General features: G+C 34.2%; 3 protein-coding genes across 6 annotated transcripts; 2 read left to right on the top strand and 1 right to left on the bottom strand.

Annotated features, from left to right (window-relative positions):
• The first annotated feature begins 395 nt into the window (after positions 1–395).
• Positions 396–2,926, top strand: LOC105251787 (diphosphomevalonate decarboxylase). 3 transcript variants are annotated; one of them, XM_011258806.3, is made up of 9 exons: positions 397–543; positions 1,049–1,119; positions 1,299–1,366; positions 1,440–1,486; positions 1,568–1,719; positions 1,821–1,988; positions 2,091–2,384; positions 2,496–2,657; positions 2,748–2,926. In XM_011258806.3, the coding sequence occupies exons 1-9, from the start codon at positions 492–494 to the stop codon at positions 2,895–2,897; spliced, it is 1,164 nt and encodes a 387-aa protein (XP_011257108.1). In that variant the 5' UTR covers positions 397–491; the 3' UTR covers positions 2,898–2,926. The 3 variants fall into 3 exon arrangements, with proteins under 3 accessions (XP_019883287.1, XP_011257108.1, XP_019883286.1); XM_020027727.2 differs by having other exon boundaries at positions 413–476; XM_020027728.2 differs by lacking the exon at positions 2,748–2,926 and having other exon boundaries at positions 396–543; positions 2,484–2,653.
• Positions 2,927–4,085: 1,159 nt separating this feature from the next.
• On the top strand, positions 4,086–5,707 carry LOC105251788 (acyl-coenzyme A thioesterase 13). Of its 2 annotated transcripts, XM_011258808.3 has the most exons (4): positions 4,086–4,182; positions 4,309–4,438; positions 4,958–5,157; positions 5,464–5,707. In XM_011258808.3, exons 2-4 carry the CDS (start codon positions 4,361–4,363, stop codon positions 5,627–5,629), a joined length of 444 nt encoding a protein of 147 aa, XP_011257110.1. In that variant the 5' UTR covers positions 4,086–4,182; positions 4,309–4,360; the 3' UTR covers positions 5,630–5,707. The 2 variants fall into 2 exon arrangements, with proteins under 2 accessions (XP_011257110.1, XP_011257109.1); XM_011258807.3 differs by having other exon boundaries at positions 4,111–4,438.
• LOC105251789 (peroxidasin) lies at positions 5,695–19,535 on the bottom strand. Its single transcript, XM_011258809.3, has 5 exons — positions 19,354–19,535; positions 10,562–11,079; positions 8,585–9,392; positions 8,081–8,432; positions 5,695–8,000 (listed from the first exon to the last, which is right to left on the bottom strand). The coding sequence occupies exons 1-5, from the start codon at positions 19,533–19,535 to the stop codon at positions 5,949–5,951; spliced, it is 3,912 nt and encodes a 1,303-aa protein (XP_011257111.1). The 3' UTR covers positions 5,695–5,948.
• Between the last annotated feature and the right edge of the window lie 6,404 nt (positions 19,536–25,939).

Genomic DNA, 25,939 nt, shown 5'->3' with positions numbered 1-25,939 from the left:
CAAACAAATATGATAGTTTAAAGTATATTGTAGATGCTAGTAAATGTCTCTTTCTCTTTCTCCTCTCTTTTTTTATATAATTAAAAGGATGAAAATATATTTCAAATTTCTATAGTTTTGAATATATATATTTATATAATTTATATATATATATATATATATATATATATATATAATATATATATATAAAGAATATGTTAGCAAATGTTAAATATATTAAGCAAAAATATAATATATTATATATTATTATATAAGTAAATGTTCTGATGTCAGAACTTATTTTAAATTCTTCGAGTTCCTTATAAATATGTATCATTCGCTGGTACGTGGATCTGATCCTTCTCTTGAACCAAGAGTCTTGATCTTTTCTTTTTTTTCCCCCACTCCAACATATATAAATTCACGCACGCAAGCGATCTGAAGACGCAGTGAGACGCAGGACGCAGTTGCGAGTAATAGATGGCAATTGAGTGAGGGTACGAATTTCAATTATGAATACCGTTACTTGCATTGCACCAGTCAATATCGCAGTCATTAAATATTGTACGTATTCACTATGACATTTATTATAAGTAATTAATCTATGATTAATTAATATATAATAATTTATCTTCTAATTTTTTCAGCAAATTATCAATATTTGATAATATTGATAATTTTATCGATAATTCTAATCTAATCAACGCCAATTTTGATATTTTATGCACAGAAAATTATCAATATTAACAATAATGTCAATATTTATTTCTACTATATTTCTAGGATACTTGTTTTTTTTTAAATTTCATTTGATTTATTTGAATAATAAATACAACTTTGTAAATGAATTTATTATTGTAAATTTTATTACATCTGTACACTCATTTCTTAATATTTCGAGCAACATTCAAGGACAGTTTGTATTGTACAAAAGTATTTGCATTTGAATGGCTATCAGTGCTAAAACAGCTATAATAATGATATGCAATATTATTCCTCATACATGACTATTTTGTTTTTACATTTGTTTAAATTAAAATTTTTCATGTGGTCTTCTATATGGTTTTAGGGGGAAAGAGAGATGAATCTTTAATTTTACCAACCAATGATTCTATAAGTGCTACTTTAGACATAGATCAGGTAAATATAATTTAAACTTCAAAGATAAATTATATATATATATATATATATATATATATATATATATATATATAGAGAGAGAGAGAGAGAGAGAGAGAGAGAGAGAACATGAAAGTTTTCTTATTGTTAGATATTTACAGATATTTACAGATAATATTCTTGTTTTATTTTCTTTACAGCTGCATGCAAAAACTAGTGTCATGATCAGCCTTGACTTCAAGGAAGATCATATTTGGTTGAATGGGAGGTATATTCACAAGAGGTTTCATTATGCGTATTATATATTCATATTGTTATATATAAAAATACATATTTTTCAGGGAACAAGATATAAAAAATCCAAGACTTCAAAATTGTTTGAAAGAGAGTAAGTTGACGCAGAAAGAAATTCATTTAAAAAATGCTGTAAACAATATCATTTAAAATATTACTCCTTTTTTTTTTTAAGTTAAGAAACGTTCACAATTACCTGGTTATATGAATGATTGGAAGATTCACATTTGTTCAAAGAATAATTTTCCAACTGCTGCTGGTCTAGCTTCCAGTGCAGCAGGATATGCATGTCTCGCAACAGCACTAGCCAAGCTTTATAAAGTAGAGGTATAATTTTTATTTAATACATTTAAAAAATTATGCGTTATTATATTATTAAAATTTATGCGTTATATTAAAATATTATATTAAAATAAATATTTCTGTAGGGAGACATTAGTGTTATAGCACGTTCTGGTTCTGGTTCAGCTTGTCGTAGTATTTTTGGTGGTTTTGTAAGATGGCACATGGGTGTAGACAAGAATGGAGCAGACAGCATAGCAAAACAGATTGTACCTGCTTCTCATTGGCCGGAAATGAGGATTTTAATTCTAGTTGTAAGAAAAGAAACTTTCTTTATGCAAAAATAAGCATATTTGATAAATATATAATGAAATACTTGAACTATTTATAAAATACTATTTATATAAAATTTATAGGTCACCGACGAACAAAAGAAGATTCCAAGTGCAATAGGTATGAAACGAAGCATGGAAACGTCTCAATTTCTACAATATAGGATATCACATACAGTTCCGGAAAGAACTAATAAAATGCAGCAAGCAATCATCGAGAAGGATTTCAAAACTTTTGCTGAACTCACTATGAAAGATTCGAACCAAATGCATGCTGTGTGCCTTGATACATATCCTCCATGTGTTTATATGAACAATATCTCTAACAGTATCATGAATCTTATACATTCCTATAATGATGCAGTTAATGATGTGAAGGTATGAAATATCTTCGTTATATCTTACTTGCATTTTTCTGTCTATAATAACTATCTATCATAAAATAATTTGGATTACATATATTTTTTTATGAATAAGAAAAATTGTTAGGTTGCTTACACTTTTGATGCTGGGACGAATGCTACATTATATTTATTAGAGAAAGATGTTCCAACAGTGATGGGTGTTTTGAATTATTTCTTTCCTCCTGTTGCAAATGTCGCGATTGAATACAAAAGAGGATTACCTGTCGAAGAAATCAAACCTGCAAAAGTATGTATTTCATGTATTATATAAAATGTATTATGTTCTGAATATTAATAATTTTGATATGAACTTGTTATTATAATCATTTCTCTGTAGGATTTATTGGAGAAATTAAAGTTTGAAAAACAACCACCGGGACAATTAAAGTACATAATATATACTAAAGTGGGAGATGGACCTAAATATCTGGATAATCCACAGGATCACTTATTAGATGGTCAGGGTAATCCTATTAATTTTTCTTGATATATTTGACATATATTTTTATTATCTACTATTATAATAACAAATAAATTATTTATATGTAATTCTCTATGTTATTTTTGGCTTCTCCCTACAATCTTTATACTTTACATGTAAAATGCTATATCAGGATTTAAATCTGAGATTTTCACACAATACACAATCATCTTATCATTTTAGCTGCTCATCGCCCTGAACTATAACTCAATATATTTTTAAAATATATAATTATTTTTTATACTTTGAATTTTTATATTTTTCAATATTATAAACTTTAATTTAGAAATTATAAATTTTATCACATTTAATTTTTTTAATTATGCAGTGTTTTGTTTATTTTTTTCTTGCTTTTGTTTATTTATTTCATATTATAGTAGAAAAGTTGATTTATACCCTAATAACACACCATGTCCAAAAGATATCCATAGAATATCTAGAGGACAGCCAAAGGACCCAGGTAGCAAGATGACGTCGTAGACGTCTTTAGACGTCATCTTGGGATATTTTATCCTCCGGATGTCTTCTTGATGATCTCTGGATATCTTTTGGACATGAATGTTATAATAATAAATTAATAAATATAAAGTATTCATTATTGCACAAAGACAGTAAAATTGTATTTATCTTACAAATAAAAAAAATTGTTTTTTTTTTTATTGTATTTCACTTTATTTATTTCGTTATATGTTATTTTACTTAATTAGTGTAAATAAATGATAAATTCGTAACAATTATATAAAAAATATGTTAACAAATTCATAAGATAATTATAATAAAGTAATATTTTTTTGTGAATATACATATATTTTAATAATTATCTAATTTTTTATCAAATTTTTGTGTGAATGCACATATATTTTATATATATATAATAATTATCTAATTTTAATACAAAAAGATAATACATATATAAAAATTAGAGTTGTATAATAAAAAATGTTTTATTAACTTTGTGAAACGTTTATTTTTTTTAAAGTATTTTACAATTTAAAATTACCCAGGTAGCAGAGTGACGTCAAATGACATCTTAATGACGTTAAGGTGCCCTTACACGGCAGCATCAAAGCATCGAGCGTCTGCGCAGAAAACCATACCGGTACCATTGCGCATTCTGAATCTACCGGTATGGTTTTCTGCGCAGACGCTCGATGCTTTGATGCTGCCATGTAAGGGCACCTTTATTCTTTAAAAAGAAATACGAGAATTGGCTATATATTTTCTTATATTGTGCTATTCACAACCTCGACCTTCGACTTTAATCTTTACTACTGATGTCATCACAGTAAAAGTGAGATACAGCATAATAATGGCATGACTATGCACATTTATAGTTTTAATATCATTAGAAAAATCAATAGAGGAATTACTTAATTTTTTAACGTGAGGATACATATTTATTTCGTTATCTCATTAGTTTGAAGCGCGTGACAACTAGGAAAGACATACGAAATTCAAGGATATTGATAATGTCGAGAACGAAACTTGCGTTCGCCATGTGGGAGAAAATGAAAAATACTAAAAATTTCAGTCAATGTATGAAAAATGTAAGTCTACAAATTTCATTAAATCAGTATCTAAATCCATATATAATTAAATATATATCAGTGACATTTGTAATTCAATTGTTTTTGCAAGTTGCATATATTATAATTTGAATATGTCTATTTTTAACGAAACGTCACAAGTATTTTTCATTGTTGGAATAATACTGTAAGATTTTTTGATGTTACTTTTGGTTTCTTCTTTTTTACACGAGACATCTATTTTTGCTTCTTTTAATAAAATTCACAGTAAACACAATTTTTTAGTAAAAAAAATTTAGTTTTCTTTTTTTCGTTTATATATAATTTATTCATTTTTAAGAAAAATATAATTCAAATTCAAAATAAAAATCTCTGTTTAAATATAGATCTACGTTAAAATACAGATTGATGTTTGTAATTGACAGTTGTATATTTATATAAGAAGTTTATAACAAGAATGATATAAATTATCAATTTTTTCTATCAAAATCCTCTATTATATTGTTATCTATAAATATACATTTATATCTTTCTGAAAAGGTACAATTACTTTCGGCTGCTGATGGAAAATGCAAAGCACAATTTACTGTGGCTGAAGAGCATTTAAATCTTTTTGGTACTTTACATGGTGGTTTCACTAGTACCGCCATAGATGTTATATCATGGTGTGCTCTAGTGACTTATGAAAGAGAACCTAAATCTCCTGGAGCTGCGCACGTTTCTGTAGATCTACATATAACGTAAGAATCTATATCCGAAAACCTTTATTATCAAATTTTTTTATTTCTTTATATTTCAATATTATTTATACATGCAATTAATGTCATTGTAATATTTTTTACACATTGGTTTTATGTTCTCAATATTTTGATAAATTGAATTTCTTTATTCCTTATGCAGATATATATGTACATAATCTGTAAGATTAGATGTATATCAAAAATTGAAAATCTAAAAATTGAAAAATATGATGATTGAAACTTAATCATCTTCATTAATACAAAACATACAAATGCTTATAATATACAGTAAAATGAATGGCACAGGTTTTTGAAGGCTGCATTTCCTGGTGAAGTAGTGACAATCGATGCTGAGACTATACGTAGTGGTAAGACCTTAGCATTTCTTGAAGTGGAACTTACAAAAAACGATGGTAAGGACATTGTTGCCCGTGGACAACATACCAAGTTTATTATGACAGATAAACAATAAAATTATTGAATAATAACTTAGTGATCCATTCATGTATTGTATTATATGTACATAATAAAAGAAATAGAATATGTTGTAAAATTTCTATAGCTTAATATATCTTGTCTCTTTTACATAATTTAAATTTTGCTGCGAAAGATATGTGCATACAATTACAATTTGATGATATAAATCTCGCACTAAGAAAGATAATGCGTTTCTATTTACAGTATGTTTTTAATAAATGCACGACAGAAAGATAAAATATATCAGAGACAAAAGCGCAAGAATTCTTTACCTGCAATAGAAGGAAAGGACCTAAGCAAGGATATTTATGCAATTATCGTGTTTTGACGTCTTCTAATAATGACTTAAGCTTTTTTACTCTGTGCAATAAGTCATCGGCCTGCTCTCGTAATCTCGTAGCCTCTCGATCGCTTTTTTCCAACATGTTCTCCAGGTATTTCACCTTTTCATTACGGCTCAACGATTCTACTTTTTTTGTATAGTCGTGATCAGGCGCAAGATATTTTTTAGCCTCTCTGCGTACGCGAGAAATAGTATTGTCGTGATCCTCGCAGTTGTCGCAGCAATCGGACCATGCGCTTAGATCCACGTAGGGAATCTCGTCGCAGCTGACGAAGTCATTGCGGCCCTCGGGCAGCAGGAACACGTCGGGTTGCACGCGAGTGATGTTATCGCCGTTGTCGCATAGGATTCTGGCGAGCGACACTTGCTGGATCTGCGCAAGTTGCTCCGCGCGGAAGAGTCCGGGATTCTGGTACCAGAACCGATCGCCATCTCGAGTACGTCTGAATTGTTCCAGCAAAAGACACTTAAATAACGGTCCGACTTTCGCATCTGGCAATTGATCCTCTAGAATACCACCGACCCAGACGTCTATATTACCCGGATGGCCGTACAATTCGCGCAGCTTTTGCCGCACTCGAGCGCTGCTAATGTCGGCGGCCAGATGCTCGAACGTCTCCACATGCGACATGTTGCAGTAATCGCGCCACTCCAGGTAACCGGGTAGTCCATGATCCCGTCCCCGCTGAATATTCATCGCTGCCAGGTCCAATGCGACCGCGTGCGCGCTACGGAACAGCTGCTCGGTGAGCTCGACGTTGAGATTTTGTTCGGGCCGCTTCAACTTCGCTGCGGTAGCATACATACCGCGGATTAGGGGATCGACCCCACCTTCCTCCACTAGCCGCCAGGGCGCGAAGAAGGCATCACGTAGATTGAGAGCACCTTGAGGAATCGATTGGAACGAGGCGTTTAGACGCTGTAGGCGCGGCTGAATAAGCGAATGACCGAAACGTAGAGCGGCGGTAGCGAAGACGTTGGATATACTAGCGTCGATACTGGAATCATAACCGCGGTAAGATAATAAAAAATCGTCAATTGTTGAACCGAATATCCGCGGTAACCAGTGCTGATAAGTAATATGCTGCATCTCGGCGCCAACGATACGTCTGGCCTCCTGGTACAGTTTCTCGCCGTTCCAATGCGGATTCATTTCGCGTAACACGCGAGCGATGCGGTTGTGCTCGCGCAACCATATGGTATGCATAGCTAACAGGCCAACTTGCTCGTTTGCGCGAATATCACCAGCGACGAAGCAATTGATCGAGCTCTCCAGCGGATCTCTACGACAATCGACGAATTGTCCGGACGCGTACGGCAGTAAAGGCTTATGACCAGGGATCGTAGGACCCTCCCGTAGCAATCCGTGATCCGTTGTGAGATCACGTAGGTCGCGCGCCACTTCATCATTGTAACCGTAGACTTGCGATGCGTCGAGGTAGCTAGTCAACTGATTTAACTGTTCTCGCCGTGTCAGTCTCTCACCCCATAAGATGCTGGTCGAGCCTGATCCGCACACGGCGCTGGTTCTTATGAAGTCGATGCACCGTCTATTGTTAACCCGCGGATCATCCGGCGGTACCTCCATCGGGAAACAAGGTGCTGCGTTATCGCATGACTTCTTACAATCAATTCCGTCCCAGGATTCACTCGATACTGATGGCAACGCGTGGTCGAGATCATGATCCAGGAATTGGCCCCACTGCATCACCATGTGGGTAATCTGATGATCGGATGTAATGTCATGCGTAGATATCAACGTGGTCGACACGAGACGCGCAGCTGGTTTCGGATAACCGTAGTATCGTCGTTCCTTCTCCCAACCGACCGGCGTCGAGAAACCGTTCTCATAGATGGGCTGCAATACTCGATGGAATCCTGTATGCGATGAGCCCCAAGTAGGATGACGCAGATTGTTGCAACTGCCGTCTATGGTGCGGTATTTGCGGTGAAAGCACCTGTTGGTGCAATTTTGCCGATGTCTATGACCGGTGCATCCGGATAACTGTTCAATTTCTTTGACCTTGACAATGGGAATGAAATCTTAGATTCCTGATTAAAGACTGTGATTTGATGCACAAGATCTTATCTATTTGTTTTTACCTGTTCGCGCGTCAGGATCTCCTCGTAACGAAATTCACCGGTTATGTTCGCTTTAGCGCCGGCGTCCACCATACGTCGAATATTGACGAGAGTCCTCTCGAAAAGTTCAGCAGGTCTGGCAGCCGCGCGACTGATGGCATTCGGGAATCGTATTAACCGGAATGGATGAACATGGTTAGATGAGTCACCATTGAATAAGGATGATAGCGTCTTATTGATGGCACGATCGATCTCCTCGGTGGCACTTTGAAAAGCTCGTACGATAATTGTATCCGTTGCACCTGATTGCCGAACGCGTACTAGAGCATCGGCGGTTGCGCGGCCATAATCGTTTATTGCTGAACACTCATATCTGTAAAAAATTGTATAATTATTATACAGAAGACTTTTAATGAAGGAATGCGATCTAATATCCATTTTTATCATTTATGTAGATTTGCAAGTCAGGCTTCTGAGACTGATTACTAGGAATTATTAATCAAGCTTACATTACTCCAGTCTTACCTGCCGGTGTCCTGTGGAGTCACGTTGAAAATGAGGAGACTCCCGCCACGAGTGATCTTAATTCTATTGCCCTCAAGAGCACTACCATCCTTTTTCCATTGTATCACCGGCTTTGGTCTGCCCTCGGCCCGGCATGGTACCTCGACTATAGCATCCGGTTCCGCTTCCATGTCCTGCGGCTTGAAGACCAATCGGGGCGCGATGAAGTTGATGACGTGCAGATCCGCGAAGAGGACTACGCTTCTGTCGACGCTTTTAAGATGACACTGATATCTGCCAGCGTCAGATTCCTTAGCCGCGAGGATACGCAACTTGGTATCATCGTTCTCGAGGAAGATTCTGTCACCGAACAAGATCGGTAGGTCGTCTCGAAGCCAACGAATATTGGGCTTGACACTGAACCCATTGTTCAGTACTCGACAAGAGAAGGTCACGTTGGTGCCAACGGTCACGTTTTGCGATTCTGGCTTCTCGGCGAATACCAAACGGGACGCTGCCGTGATCACCGCCCTCGCCTTCCTGGACTTGGTCGAGCCCATATCACTACTGGCCATGCATTCGTATACCCCGCTGTCCTGCTCAGTCATGTCGGTGATCACCAGACTGCCATCCTCGCGAATTACGTACTTCTCGCCGTCTTCGTGGATTTCGTACTTGTCGCTGTTATCATCGTCCGCTTCCGAGTACCATTTATTCTTCATCCATTTGATTTTCGGCGTCGGATCGCCCGTTACTCGGCACGTCAATGTCATCGTCTCGCCAAATCGCACCACGGTATCTTCGGGTCCTTCTACTATACGTGGTTTTGCTATAAAAAGAATTCTTTCTTATTGTTGACAATTAAAAATGGGTTAAATAGATAAATTAACGTGATATTGATATTTTATTCGTAATATTTTCGTTTCTTTATTCGCTGTTATTCTTAATATTAGTTAATATTATCCACGTCATCGTGAAAAAACTCAAAAAATAATTAGAAAAAGATACAGATAAATAAAATCCGAATCTCTAATATTTTAAAGATAAATGTATGATTATTATAATTACTGTTATAACAAATATTCTCTGAAAAAATTACAAGATACACGCGAGAAAATTATCCTTCAATTCTTACATAATATGTAGCAGCTACACATATAATTATTTCTTTTTGTAAGAAACCTACAAAAAATATATGCTAATGTAGTTTCGGACTCGTGCGGCCATCCATCGATTTGATGAAAATGAAGTCTAGTTTTAAAATTAGTCGGCGATAACTGAATTTGAATAGAAGTATCGATTTAATTTTTCGATGAAGGATCACGTGACAGACACCGCGAATCATCCTAGCGTTGATCACGCGATGTTATCCCTGCATCATCAGCATGCGATCACAATGATGTCAATGACCGTGACAACATAATCGTTAAGCTAACAGCTTACAGCAGCGGTAATATTGAAATCCTATGAGACGTGTATGGTAAGGCATAATACAGAAAATTTGTAAGTGAAAACTAGCAGTAGGAAGAGAGCCTCATTCTATGTCTACTCAAATCTTATGAAAATTCTCTGATCTTCCCAGATATTTTTGTTCAAAATTCCAGTAAAAAGAATATTTAGACTTTTTAGTGCTTTTTAAAATAAATTTTTTTATTGCATTTATTACTATTTTTTTATTCGTAGGGAAAATACAGAACCTTTTAAGTTTTAAGTACTAGATTTATAAATGTAGTGAAAGTTATAACTTTCGTAAGATAAGCATTTGTCATTTGCATAAAATTTTAATTTTTTTAGTACTAAAAATTACGATATATTGTCGACTGTTTACTATATGAGAGTAAAATGATCAGCGAAAATTTGTTCTTAAAAATCCTCAATAAAACTCCTCAATAAAATTCCATGAGAATTCCCTCATTTTTCCGGTACAAAAGAAATCCCTGAGAATTCCAAGTTTTCCTTGTTCTTTCAGGAAATAAATACCCTACAATTTTACTCAACTGCAATGAAAGTCCTCGGGCAACATCGTCGTGAGGGAGCGACCCTTCATCTTATGTGGGGACTGACAAATCGCCGCCATCTCCGTAGGCCTCTCTCGGGTGCGCTCCACCAGCCAGACCAGATTGCAGTCGCAGACGAGCGCGTTACTGTCAAGACGCAGCCGTGTCATGGGACCGACGTTGACGAACGCGTCGGCCGGCAGCCGATGCAGCTTGTTGCTGTGCAGGAATAGACGCTCCAACGCCGGCAGATTGTTGAACGTGCCGGGGCGTATCTCCCGCAGGTGGTTGTGATGCAGATACAGCTGCTCGAGCCGCGGCAGCCCCGCGAACGCGCCCGGGGCGATGTGCTCGATTCGATTTTTGTACAAGTAGAGTACCCGTAGATTTGGCGCGCCCTCGAACGTGCCCGCGACCAGCCGTCGAATATGGTTGTCGTTCAGCAGCAGGGTGTGCAGCTTGTCGAGACCGCGAAACGTCCCCGGCCGCACCTCCGTGATGCTGTTGAATCGGAGATCTCTGCAAAAAGATTCCGATTCATAAGAAAAAAAAGATTACGCGACTCGTATTTTGCAAAAAAATGATATATATATATATATATATTATATTAATATGATAAAAATCTATACATTATATATACATTATATTAAATATATACATTATATTAATATAATTTAAAATAATGTGTAATATTATTATAATATTATTGATGATAATATTATTACGATATTGTTTTTGCACGTTAAAAAAGAGAAAAGACGCCTTTGCAAACACCTTTGCGACTCGTATTTTGCAAACAAATGATATATATATATATATATATATATATATATATATATACATTATATTAATATAAGAAAAATCTATACATTATATATACATTATATTAATTTTACATTATATTAATATAATCTAAAATAATGTGTAATATTATTATAATATTATTGATGATACATAATATTATTACAATATTGTTTTTCACGTTAGAAGAGAGAAAAAAAGGCCTTTGTGTGCTATCGAAGAATTATCAGGATTTGAAATAAAAATAGAATAAACTCGATCGATTCTAATGATTAGATTACATTGTACAATTACATATGAAAACTGTGTGCAATATTATCTCGGATTTAGAATCAGGCGGTTACGCTTAGATGACCGCATTCTGCGTTAAGTGTGAGATATAGATAGATTCAAATAGAATTTTTTTGCATGGGCGAGAATACCGTAATTGTGAACCCGCTAACCGCCCACCCGCCAACAAGTAGAATGGGCGATCAGTGTGAATGCTTTTCTCGAGTATAGATCGGGGATAAATAGCACAGTCGTTATTTTTCTCGATAGATAAACGGTATATTAATTACGGCGAATACTCAAGCCGAGTCATAAATGATTAGATTAGCGGAACTCAAAATCTCGAACCTGCTTTGTGATAAAGGTCATTAAAATCTGAATTAAGATATGCCTAATTAACGGCACTTGAAAAGATAATTCAACATAAGAGTAGATGATATAAAATGCCGATAAGGAAATCGAGTGCGGGTCAATCTGATCGCGAGATTCAGATACGCATGAATCAACGATTCGGAAATTCATCGAGCGCGATACTTAATTATTACGGGGGCTCGCCGTAACAAGGATAGTCCGTTATATTAGGCTCTTAATTAACAATTTTATTCGGTCCGTCTTTTCTAAATTATGGCCTCGAGTTCCCGCGCTCGACCCGCTATTTCAATTCTCGCTATTTCTTATCGTGCCAGCGAATCGCACGCGTGCCGCGAGAAAAGTGGAAGAGGCTCCCGACGTTTAACTAGCGTAAATTGCTCACCATATGCGATACTCTTGCGCTTTTTCATTCAAATTACACAAGCATTACTGTTCAACTAATGTCGATCATATGGCAATTAATGTAAACATTCCGTTTTATCTAAATTTTTAATGGAACCTTCATTTATCAGACGTGTTAGCAAATTGCAGTGCCAATCGACGTCAATAAATGTGTAGCGTCGTTTCATATCAAAGAAAGTAATTTTAGTTCCCCCATTTCCTCAACGAAAAATTACTCCTCATGATGACATAATTACTTCTCACGGTAATTAAACACCTTAGAAACAGCTTCAATAAAATGTCGTATTAATTTTGACAGAGAAATTTGTAGTATTAAGTTCCTACCTACACGGTTCGACAATTTTCCACCCAGACTTTAAAACTGTTTCGAAGAAAAAAATATGTAATTGTTAATTGCAAATTACATATTTTTTCTTAAAAATAACTACGAGTTTTTTTTACACCAATTAATTCCTCTCATTATTTTGTACATAAAAGTATTAAGACAAGATAATCGAAAAATGAATATTTTACTAGATATATTATGGTGTATGTAAAATTAAGGAATGATTTCAAGTCTCATAACTCGGAAAATACTTAATGAAAACTAACTTAATTATAGTGTTTTGGAAAGTTTTCGAGATGAACTATAAAAACATGCAAAAGCATATAAGGTGTCCCATTTCAAAAGTTGGATGTCACCTTCACGTGACTTTCAGGTGTGACTCTTCAATGTCAAACTAATGACACCATCTTATGTTCCCCTTCAAGCCATATAACTTTTATATGAAATAATTTTTTCTACAATCAAAATTAAAAAAGTTATGAGGGTGGAACTTTTAAAATGGAACGCCCTGTATATCGTTAGAAAGATGGAAATGTCTTTTATATGTCAAGCGAAGTTTGAACGCTGTGCCATGTAAGATGACTGAATTATGACATTTCACGTGACAGCCCAAACAAAATTGTGTCGGAAAATTATAATAAAACACCGCAGTGTTATAAAATTCCATGCTAAATCAGGCATAAATGCCACAAAAACATTCGAATCGATGAAAAAAGTCTACGGCGATGAGTGTTTATCCCGAACAACAGTTTTCGATTGGCATAAACGTTTTCGCGAAGGTCGCGAATCACTCGAAGACGATGAACGAGAGCCGAACTTTAATTTTTGATCATCTGTTAAATGGTGTGGAACAAATCGAGCACTGACCTTTCTTTTGCCCAAATCCTCCGTAATAATTAGGCGGATTGTTTCTCGGTTGATGTGCAAGTCCTCAGAAATCATCCTGATACTTGCATTCTCATCGTCGGCTAGGTAATCGGCAACTTTTTTGATTGTATCGGCGTTGCGAAACCTCGGCTCTCGTTCATCGTCTTCGAGTGATTCGCGACCTTCGCGAAAACGTTTATGCCAATCGAAAACTGTTGTTCGGGATAAACACTCATCGCCGTAGACTTTTTTCATCGATTCGAATGTTTTTGTGGCATTTATGCCTGATTTAGCATGGAATTTTATGACACTGCGTTGTTCCATTATAATTTTCCGACACAATTTTTTTGGGCTGTCACGTGAAATGTCATAATTCAATCATCTTACATGACACAGCGTTCAAACTTCGCTTAACATACAGAAGACATTTCCACCTTTCTAACGATATATAGTTCCGACAGATAGTGCCACGCATTTAGGCGGGAGATTTAAAGTCTGGATGGAAAATTGTCGGACCGTGTATATATCTTTATCCAAAAGGAAATAGATAAATCTAAAATTATCGACAAACATATTTATATCAAGAGACATATTTAATTATTGTTTTAAAAGGGAGAATATTAATGTATAAGATACAGTAATTAAAAATTAATGTATCTCCATTAATTCCTGAATTACAAAAATACATCCCTCTCTAGTTTGTCCTAAAAAGATTGAAATGTTCAGTTTATGTCTTTCTATCTCTCACATGTACATACATTTCTGTATTTTGCTATTTATAGAGCCAACTATCGCGTGTTGCCACTTCGATTTTTCTTTGTCCATAGAGATTTGTGTGTGTTGATGCATACAAATATCAGCGATTCATTCATTTAATGCGGTACGATCAAAGGCTCGTATTAATAACGGCAAATCGTGCAAGTGCAAATTAAGTGACGTTAATAGCGGGTGGAAAATGTAATACGTTTCGGAAAGAGCATTCAGTTTCTCTTTTCTTCTTTTGGTCACGTCCAGCTTAACCGCAAGCCTTTCGAAATCATCGCCATTCGATTTATCGAGATGCACGAATACTTAAAATTATAACGATGACACAATCTAACACCTTATATGACGCGAATTCGGGATGTCTATTCAAATCTTGTAAAAAAATTCCCTGATCTTTCAAGTTTTTTTGTTCAAAAGGCAAAGAGAATTTTCTTGGAGATTTTTGGAAGAATTTTCTAAAATAAATTTTCTTATTGTGCTCCTTTTTTAATGCTTTTCACTTATACAAAGGGACCATTTCAAGTGCTAATTTTGAAAAATTATTAAAAAATAACTGAATAGCTTTAAAATAAATATCTTCTTTTATACAATACTTTATCCTTTTTATCATTAAATATTATAATGAAAATATATATACTGCATATTCTATATTCTCTTGATGTTTTTTTTAAATGTATACACATAATTTAGCTAATTGGCTCTTAATATATAATATTTTAAATATATTAAACATCATTTGACTAATTGGCTAATTTAGCTAATTGAATTACCGATTGCTTATATAATATAAGAACAAAGTTATTAAAGAGAGACTCGTTTTTTAAAAAATCCTCCGAGTTCCAATATAATTCCCTGATAAGAATTCCGTGATTTTTTCAAGTATAACATAAATCTCTAAGAATTCAAGGTTCTTCATTTTCTCAGGGAGCAGATATATTCTGGAATCTACATCCTTGGATGTGTATACGCCTCTCTATTTCATGCATATTACAAAAGTCTCCTCGTAGATTCATAGGAGCATAAAAATTTTAGGTAACACTGATGTACTCATTTGCATTATTAAAATAAAAATAAGTACATGAATCATTCAAAATAAGCATGTACAAAAATACGAACCGTGTACATTATTATAAATTTTTTTAACAGAATAAAAAAATTTCAAAATATTGAGAATCGCTGACGTATGTCTTGTGCGTTTATGTATTTAATCGAATTCAGTTGACTATATACAATAGCGTGATATATCAATATGGAACGTTAGAGCGCGGATAGGGTTTAAACAGATGCATAATTTCTGACCTCCTTTACGGAACCTCCAGCCGCAATTTTTTATGCACACTATAATTAACATGTAATCAAAGATTATGGCGCGACGTGCAACGCGAATGATGATTTCTCAGTGATTATCGAGATATCGTGCACCGGACAAGTATATATGATTAACAAAGAGACGCTTAACATTCCGAAAGACGGGATACTTAAGGATGCTCGACACAACTCGACCATAATGAATATTCCATCAATTATTGACCGAGCACGGACGACCGTCTATTTCTCCGTAATTTTAAAAAATCGCAAACAGATAATTATAGCATAAAGCGCGATACACGTAGCGAGGATTTAACGGTAAAACCGGATATATTAGAAAAACCTATCAAACACGCACTGTTATGATAATCATAATTTTCTATTGTGCAAATCAGAGATAGAAAAAGAGAGGATTAAATAAAATTTCCCAGGGAGAAACAAATAATAAAGGGAATGAAAAGTCAAACTCTGTAGTTGGATGTTTCATTAAAATTACATTTAGAATTATTGCACATTGTCGAGAGATATAATTACGATAACACTTGACTCACGTCGTTTGACATCGCTATGCTCAGCGTTTCTTTGTATCTTGTAGCAGTGATCATACGAGTTTATAAACTTTTCTCGCAATCTCTTTGGTATTAAATTGCCAAAGGCAAGATTAAATTCATTTATCCAGTTCATTAGAGAATCCTTTATTCGCATTTACCAAACAAAACCTGATAGTGTACTAGGGAACTGGAGTTGGGTAACTCATCGTTACCGGAAATAGCGGACAGGATTATAAGTTATGAGCGCATTTAAACATAGAACGCAATGCAAGGAGAAAGGATTTTATGCCGGAGAACTTTCGCGCATGTGACTCATGTCTTAATATATACGTATTATAATCTCTCTGCGGGTCATATGTTTACTTGTTCTTTATTGCAACAAAATTTCGTCACCATCGCACGAGCAATAATCACAGAATTAATCAGAGTCGTCTCGAACCCGAGTAATACATCCAAAATGTTTGCTGTCACTATTCAACTTTAGAAAAAATTAATTCGAGATAGTCATCGTATTAAAAAAAATTATTGTATCAATTATTCTTTTTAAATTTATTATTTTTAGATTTATGTCAATTATTTTAAAAAATTAAAATTGTAAAAGTATAATGGATCTTTATATGCGAATATATGAATTATTAATAAAGTTAAAATTGTGTGTGTTACAATAGCAATTAAAATTATTTTTTATCACAATAACGAAACAAGAGAAAAACAAGAGAAAAACACTATTTAAACAAAGAAATTAAATGCAAGCAATTATATTCCTAAATGAATTTTATCCCCATTGTGGCTTTGTGACTCCACAATGCGGTTCCAAGGCTACAATGATCTGTGTTATCTAATACAGAATAGGTCATGGTTAAAATCTTTATTAAGTGCAATTTTGTTTTAAAAAATACACTAATTCAAATAAAAAAACCCAATTAAAATTAATTAAATAACAAGAGAATATATAAATAAAGAAAAAAGGATATAGAGAAAAAAGAGAGAGAAAGAGAAAGAGAAAAATTGTGCAATAAATAATAGCAATTGTTAAAGTAAAAGAAACAAGTAATCTTATTTTTGAGACAATTAAATAGCAACGCTCGTTAGCAATACTATTTTTAAATTGCTTATGTAAATCGAAGGAAAAAGAGACAGATACATGACGATGACATGATGCATTGCTACGAAACCACATTAGGACAAACGGGATTTAATCACGTTTTTATTGCTGATTCGCCGACGTTTATTATGTTACTCCGTCTTTGTCTGAGAGATTTTACGCAACAACTTCCAACAAAAATGATAAAGAATTCTTCGTAGAGATTATCGTCCGTATTATTTTCCTTTTTTTCCAACGAAAACAAATTTATAGATGCGATATCAATGACAGATATCGAAGTTCGAGCTAAATCGGGGTGAAATGATAAAATAGTCGGCCGTTTCGAGATAGCACGCGTGTTATCTTGCTTTCTTTCAAATATTAAATATTGAATATTTAATATTAAATATTTTTCAGAATATTACTCGCGTGTTTCACGCAAACTAGGAGAACGATTGTCACGATGAAGCTGGTTCGATATATCGTTTTTACTTCCATCGGAAAGACACGTTCGTTGATAACGCTGGTAGTACGTGTTTCTTTGAAACGAAAGAAACAGTCCTTCGCAATGCAAAGCTAAATAGATATATATTATATATATAGATAGATGATAGATGATTCAAAATGTATTTAATTGTTGCATTTTTCATTTATATGGTCTCTCAATTAAACTTTGTCTTTCGGTTTTTATGTAATGTATTTTTAATTATTGGTAACATTTAAATTTAATAAAGTATGTTAATATTAACAATATTTTTCGATATATAATATAATATATAATATATGTAAACATAAAATTTTATATATATGTCAAAATTTGTCTTATTGTTAGAACTATATAAGTTTCGATGAAATGCTAAAATAGAACTTCGGAGAAAGGTTTAAATCGAGAAAGCAGTAAAGCAACGTGATATCTTGAAGCAAAATTAGAAACTTATTTACTTTGATATTTTCATTTATATTATCAAATAATATATATTATTTATTATATAAATAATATATATTTAAATTATTTTTTTGATTGAGAAAAATCGATCATGGGATTACACGTACTTATATATACGCTTATATATATTATACATACATAAAATAATTTGGTATATACTATTACTTATAATTACAAGTCTTAAAGAATGTCAGATTAAATAAATTTCTAGTTTTGCATTGAGATCCCGAGATGCTTTACTGTATTCTCGTTTATTCCTTTCGCCGAAGTTCCACTTTAGTATTACTAGTCGTAACTTATATATAGTTCTAAATAGCGCGATTTTCTATTTCCTTTTGTAAATCTACTGCGTCTCGAATCAATAACTTGATTTCCTTAGCTAAATCTGAGTATAATAATTCATTTTTATCAATGCAGTCAACTTTATTCTGACGATGCATCTCAATTGTAGGTAATTGTTGGAGACAGATTGATATTGATACAATTATTATTTTTATCGATCGCTTTTATCGATTATTTTATAATACAAATAGATTCTTCAAACGAGTTTACACCATTGGAATATACAACGTTATCTTTCTCGTTGAATGCTTCGAAGAGAGCGAATGCATTCTCTGTTGAAAGCGCTGTGTCAGTCTCGATCTTAACTGGGATGATTATACGTCTCGATTAGTATCTTTCCCATAAGCGAATACGCATCTGTATAGTATACTTTCTCTTGACCTTTTACCGTAATATTATCAACAATTGCGCTGTTTATCAAACAACGATCATATCATGAATTTCTGTAAAATGATAAAACTTTCACATACTAAAAACTATTTATAAAATATTGTGATTATATCTGATTATTAAATGAAACGCTTCATTAGTTACTAAAACAAGAGTCATTGGATAAAAACTCGACGTAAGATACACAGAACAATTTTCAATTTTTGTCTCGCAAGAAAAAAATCTCATCGCTACGGTGACAGGTGTAACGCTTGCGTCACGATTGCACAAGGTATCACCTAACGATGAAAAGATCCTCGAGTCGCGACGATTAAGAGACGCTTATCGATCCGCGAAGAGAACGAAAGGGGGAAAGAAAGGGAGAACTCACAGAACGGTGGTGTTGGCAGGCACCCGCGGCATCTGGCTCAGCTTTTGAAACATGCATCGCACATGCATCGTGAAGCACACGCATCTCGGCGGGCACTCCGCGTTCGTCGTCCGCGCAGAGGGGTCCGCCGCCACCAGGAGCAGCGGGACCAGCAGCACCCAGACCTCCACGAGCGGCCTCATGTCCTTCGCTCGATCGCAGTGTCCTTTCGCCCGACCAGCAGTGTCCGACAAGCAGCCTCTTTCACGTCGCGCCGGAGCACCACGTGGAGTTCATCGGACGCGCGCGCGCGCGCGCACACGCGTGTATTCGCGCGCTCTCCCGAGCACTTTCACCGGAGATCAATGGGAGAGAATCCGGTCGGGGATCCGCTGGATCTTCGGGACTCGCGTTCCGCGAAAGAGGACCGAGGATTCGGAGGAAGATGGAGGAGAAGACAAGGAGCGCGGCCGCCGCGACCGTCCCGTCCAATTCCCGCGCGGCGGCAGCCACTATACTACTGCGATTCCAACTCGCGTCCACGTCCACTCCGGGAGCGGGTCCATCGCACGTCGCGCGGGAGTAGCACGTACAAAAGGCCTCCCCGAGTACGCGGGGACCTCTCCTCGCTCCGCTCTTTCCCACCGCATCCCTTCCTCCGCCGGTCCCTTCTCGCACCGGCGGCCACGCCGAAGGGGCTACGCGCCGCGAAACGCGAGCGTGCATCGTATGCAAAGTAAGGGTACCCATCTACGCCCGCGGTATTTCCATCCTACCGTGTGGCAACGAGGTAAGTAAAAAAAAAAAAGGGCCGAGAACTCGCGAAAGAGAGAGAGAGAGGGAGAAAGCACCAATCGTCTTGACTTAGCGGCCTAAGTCGTTCTGTAAAGATAACAGTATTTAATTGAATCGACTGTTCGCCGAGGCGATCTGGTTTATAAATAGCGAGAAATGTACTTGCACGTTAACATTTTGTAGACATTTACGAATCTGACAGCTCGATGAGACGAGATTTGATTAATTTTCCACAGATATCATCGATCACGTATCTCTTCATTCCGTCGTCTCTTCGACCCCTCTTCTTCAAGTAATTCATCCCTGATGTCAAATCCGATAAAAGAGAATATCGAGAAATCTGTATGTCCAGAAATTATATTAGCCAAGTTTCCTGCAATTTTTTTATTCAACTTTTTCTTGCTCTTCAGTTTTTTTCTTCAAAGAAAAATTAATAATTAACATAATATCATAAAAAATATCATAAAAAATCTTTCATAGAAAACACATTTTGACTCTTTTATCTCGATTGATTTTCATTTTATACATGAAATAGTAAAAAAATTATAATATATATAATGTATATTCAATATATAAAATTATAATATATATTTTTATAATAAAAATTATAAAAATTTAATTTAAAGAAGAATGAGTGAAAAATGAAGATATTGATTATCACTATTTTTTAAAGTAAGATATTTACTAGAATGTGATAAATCTTTTACTCTCATTAGATAATTATTTTTTGCATGTAAATAATCCGAAAATGATGATTCTTATCGTTAATAATGTTTTCTTATTTCACATAATTGATACGTGGAATAAGTTTTATATAAGTCGATTATATACATGATCGATATAATCCAATTATTTTTAATTATCATTGAATTATTTTCATTGAATTATTCTCTAAAATTAAAATAGATGAAACATTCTTTACAACTAAAAAAAATAGATAAAACATACCAGAAATGTTGAGAGAGAATTCTGAAAACAAACGATTGTCCTTGCGAGGAATATCGAGTGGCGAAAGAAACAGGCGTGGGCATTCTTTTATCATTCATATTCTTCAAAGAGGCAACGATAGAGGGGTCGTTGTCGCCTGTCATTGAATACATGTGTATACGCGTAAGAACAATACAAGGTACAATGAGACGCACCGAAGAGAACATTAAACGAGAGAGAAAGTATCAACATACCGAGTCACCGCGTGTAAAGTACATATGTATATAATCTGGAAAATCATTACGCAAATATTAAAATTATCATCGAGCATTGTTTAAATTGACACTACATCCACGTGTCTTCTTGTCGATCGTATATCTGTACATATATCGCATGAAACGACATAATTGTTATGATGAAAAAGAAATGCGCGCAATTATTAATTTTTTTGCTCGGGTTCTTTTATTTATTTTTGTTTGCTAATAATTTAGATTATAATTTACATTAGCTATAATTGAATTATATCAAAGTCTTATATATATTTTTTTTAACGATAAGAATAATCAATTTTAATTTATATACAAGACGTATTAATTTTCATAATTGATCAATGTTGTTTGTCTCTTTTAACATCTTTATATTAGCTATGATTGAATTATATCATAGTCTTATATATTTTTTTAACGATAAGAATAATCAATTTTAATTTATATATAACAAGACGTATTAATTTTCATAATCGATCAATGTTGTTTGTCTCTTTTAATATCTTGTCATGAATAATATATGCAACTATTTTCAATATACATCATACTAATTATTTTTATCATGCTGACAGCTTTATATCCTTCATTACTCCACGTGCAAAAAAATGCAAATAATTATGATATAAGTAATGATAATCTACTTACGTGTTCAAAAATATCAGAGTTTTCTAATTCCATCATGTGCAGTGTTTCGGTAATAAATCGCAATGATGTCGAATATCAAAAGATGCATTAATCGCGGAATAATAAACGCACTTAAAACAATCACTCCCGACATTCGTTCGTACGCGAAATTCACTTTTGACAGATAAAGAGGCGTGAGAGACGTGAAACACAACCGACCTCAGACGTGACCGTAATAATATTATGGTATAAAATTGTGAAAAATTTGGGAGTAGGATAGATAAGGTGGGGGGACGCGTTATTGGTATGTGCGCGTCTCTTCTGACAAAAACCATAACATAAACAAAACTTTTTTTCAGGTCTTTTGTGTGAATGTAAAATATTATTTTAATCTATAAAATATTATTAATTGAATTTACACAAAATAGTGTTATCTTAAATCGTAAAAGACTGTTTTACACACAAATTATTTTAATTGTTATAATTATATAAAACGGCACAAGTAGATTATATTTTGCTGCTTATATTGAAAGATATCCTTATTCCACACGAAGAAAATCGCGAGGAACGAAGTCTTAACATCGGCCTGAGTTTCCAGCCGGCTCCGTGATGGCGAGATACATGCTTTATATTAGACTTTATGTGCGCCAGACGTTCCGGCTAGAATTATGCAGAGGAAAATTTGTTGACCTTATTATTACAAGTCTGCTCTCTGCAGATCACGATAAAGAATGCGGCAATACAATATTATTTGTCATTTGATGAAAAAAAATACGTATACCTTACTTATATATTAAATTAATTATTAAATGTAAATCTTATATTTACCGTGTCTTAGCCTCTAATCAAAATTTATCCTGGAATCATAAATAAATTTTTGAACAATATAAATATCAATTTTATATAATATCCAAATTGAAATAAGATCTATCACATGATGATGAATAAGAAATATTCAAAATAATGCAATTGTTTTGTGCTAAAAAACGCATCTCAATCTTATATTTACATATTTAAACTAAAACGTAAAAATTTATAAAGCTTAAAAAGATACTATTAAAATTCGAAATTAATGCTAAGATTAATCACTAGCTCCTAAATTGCTTTATATAATTTAGAATATTAATATAAAAATTAAAAATATCATACATCGCATTTAAAAAAAAAAGAATATAATCACATTATCCTTTTTCATAGAGATGTAATAAGCGTAGCATCAACAATTATTTATATTAATAATTGATAACGTTAATTGATAAAGTTGATAACGTACGTACAATAATACGAGTATACATATATATATATATATATATATATGATTTTATCATGGTGGTTGCAAGGAATGCGAAGCATGCACTACGATCAGATCTACTCCGAGACGTTCGAGATGAAAACGTCCTTCGTAACGAAAATATCCAGTTTAGAATTGCGGTGGTAGCACAAGAGCGAGGCGTTCTCGTTCTCCGGGTTACGTCGCTGAAGAATGGATACGTTTCCTGGGCTGTAATCAATTACCGTCCATTCTCGTCGATCTCTTTTCAACGTCACGCGGTACAAAAGCCCTCAGCAGGTGCGTTCTCTCTTCTTCAATCCTGTACCCGATGGTTTCTCCCCCTTCCCCTCCTACGATCTACTCTCCACTCGTTCTCTACGCTCTTCCTTTCTACATTTACAATCTGGACGAGTTCTCTAAAGTGTCGAGAGTGAGATATGAATCACTCGAAGCCACGGAATACATTCTTCGGAAAGTTTAACGTGGGCAGTTTTCTATTTTATTCCCCTTCTTTCATACGAAAGATTTTCATCGTGCTTTAAAATCTCCCTCTGTACTGGGGCTGTAGATAAATTGATAAATTTACATCAACTTGATGACGATGACCTCTAACAAGTGTTCTTTATCAGCTTTGGTTCTCTAAAACTTTCTTTGTACATTTCTCTCCTCAATATTTATATCTAATTTTAATATAGAAGTTTGCAATTATATTTTGTTAAATTTTTTAATCTTCAGGTAAAAAATCAATTAATCAGTTGATATACTTTCTTATTCCTTTAGCAATCTTATTTTTTTCAAATAAAATATGCTTTATATTTTCCGCCTTTTGTGTATCTTTCATTCGAGATTGTTTATATCATTACCACATACAAATGATTGTCATGGTCAAGCTCCATCATGTTACCAGATGACCGGAATTCCTTGGAATACTTGTCATCGATAAACTTGCAATGCATACGATGATAACGCGTTACTTAAAGTGGTAGATGCGTAATCCCGAGTGGGCGCTGACACGAAATACAGCGGATGAAATTTCCTTTGCGAGTCTCCTCGAGTCGTCGAAAGGAGAAGTTTGGAAGGGATAAATTATTTTATGACGCAATTATATCTGCAACATGCGATTCTTATACGTGCAAGCATATTGATAATTTTTCTCGATTTCAAAAAAAGGAAGGCCAATTTTATACATATAAAATGGAAAAAAATACTAATTTAGAAAATGAAGGATAGAGTATGATTTTGATCAAAAAGAGAGGAATCTTTAGAAAAATTTCGAGAGTATCATAAAAGGATTTCAAAGTCAGCCTCTGTCTCAGCTGCATTTTCCGATCACGTGTGATTAAGTCCATCAGCGGTAAAGTAATAAAGTGATATAGAAGTGATTATTTCCAGTCTTGTCAATTGGAATTTTCTGAGTTGCCTTTAATCTTTTTTTTTCCGGACTCCGTATGTGATTGCAAAACACAGCCAAAACGAACCTTTTAACTTTTTCACTTATTATCGTAAAAAACAAATGGATCATTATTTTTTTTTCATCCATCTATTTTTTTTTCTTCTTCGTTTTTTGTCTAAATTTGCGTCAGATTGAATTTTCTATTTGTAATTATATCGAACGTCCAATCAATCCAAATAATTGGAATAGGATTTTATAAAAAAAATTTTTTTTTTTTCAGAAAAAACCAACCACCATTTTTTAAAAAAGATATGATTTAAAAGATGGAAAATACGATATTTGCACGGTTACATTTAAGTCTGAGCTACATGCACAATTTGTTTTTGTTACTTCCGGAGATCCCGTCTGTTTTTAGGCTGGTGCAGAACGGACCAGTTTGTCACGCCTCCACCGAGAGATTTCCGCTCTTTGTTCACCGCCTCTATTTCAGTTTTGTCCTTGCGGTGCAGATCGGTCCGCAGATGTGCATACGTACACGAAGGGGCGTAGATATATCGTCAGCGCCGTAATTTGCATCGCGATATCGAATATCGATTACGCAATTCGTAACGCAACGACGTCAACGACGTCGTTGCAACGGGAGATGTCTCGTTTTGTTAGCTCTCGATCATATGTAGGAAGCAATTATTGTTACATAACTGTAACAAATGTGCGTCTATATCGAACAGAGACACGCAAATTAGATTCTAAGCCGATCGACAGATGCGTTTCTTAATTATATATTTAGTTTTTCTACTGCGCTTTAAGATTTATAAACATAAAATAAGTGTATCTCTTAACTCTTTATGGAAAAATCTAAGATAAAAAAACTATATGTCAAAATACTATTTTTTTTCTCGTTTCACTCTATCCGGTGTCAAATGTGTTTCGGATATATGTATTTATAGATAAAGTCGAACTTCCGGTATCGACGGTAAATCGAACAAGGTTAATCGCAATCTTCCTGTATACGATAGGCATTATGATGGAAATGGTTGAAAATCGCTAAATCAAGCGATCACTAGTTACATTAGTCATATTTATCGTTTACTAAAGCAAAAATAAATAACTGTCAAAAATAAATTCGGTGATATTTTTTCTACTAAATTAATACTTTTCTACTAAATTAATACTTATAATATAATATAGTAATATAATTATACATATATATTAACTGTTATAAGAAATATAATAATGCAAGAAATAAAATAAAAGTGTTTTTATAATTTTTCACATAGTCATAAATTATGCGATATCATCAATATGTGATACTGAAAAAATTCAAAGGCA

The sequence above is a fragment of the Camponotus floridanus genome, unplaced genomic scaffold, assembly GCF_003227725.1.
Source record: "Camponotus floridanus strain SB8 unplaced genomic scaffold, Cflo_v7.5 scaffold4, whole genome shotgun sequence".
In the NCBI taxonomy this organism is placed as follows: domain Eukaryota; kingdom Metazoa; phylum Arthropoda; class Insecta; order Hymenoptera; family Formicidae; genus Camponotus; species Camponotus floridanus.
Note: the sequence above shows the minus strand (reverse complement) of the source record. Positions and strands in the feature narration are given on the sequence as shown.

Coding starts and splice junctions, on each gene's coding strand:
- LOC105251788 (XM_011258808.3), top strand. CDS start 4,361: ATGTCGAGAACGAAACTTGCGTTCGCCATGTGGGAGAAAATGAAAAAT. Junction 4,439..4,957: donor TCAGTCAATGTATGAAAAAT/GTAAGTCTACAA, acceptor CTTTCTGAAAAG/GTACAATTACTTTCGGCTGC. Junction 5,158..5,463: donor TCTGTAGATCTACATATAAC/GTAAGAATCTAT, acceptor TGAATGGCACAG/GTTTTTGAAGGCTGCATTTC.
- LOC105251789 (XM_011258809.3), bottom strand. CDS start 19,535: ATGAGGCCGCTCGTGGAGGTCTGGGTGCTGCTGGTCCCGCTGCTCCTG. Junction 11,080..19,353: donor CCTGCCAACACCACCGTTCT/GTGAGTTCTCCC, acceptor ATCTTTTTGCAG/AGATCTCCGATTCAACAGCA. Junction 8,433..8,584: donor ACTCCACAGGACACCGGCAG/GTAAGACTGGAG, acceptor AATTTTTTACAG/ATATGAGTGTTCAGCAATAA.
- LOC105251787 (XM_011258806.3), top strand. CDS start 492: ATGAATACCGTTACTTGCATTGCACCAGTCAATATCGCAGTCATTAAA. Junction 1,367..1,439: donor CATATTTGGTTGAATGGGAG/GTATATTCACAA, acceptor CATATTTTTCAG/GGAACAAGATATAAAAAATC. Junction 2,385..2,495: donor ATGCAGTTAATGATGTGAAG/GTATGAAATATC, acceptor AAAAATTGTTAG/GTTGCTTACACTTTTGATGC.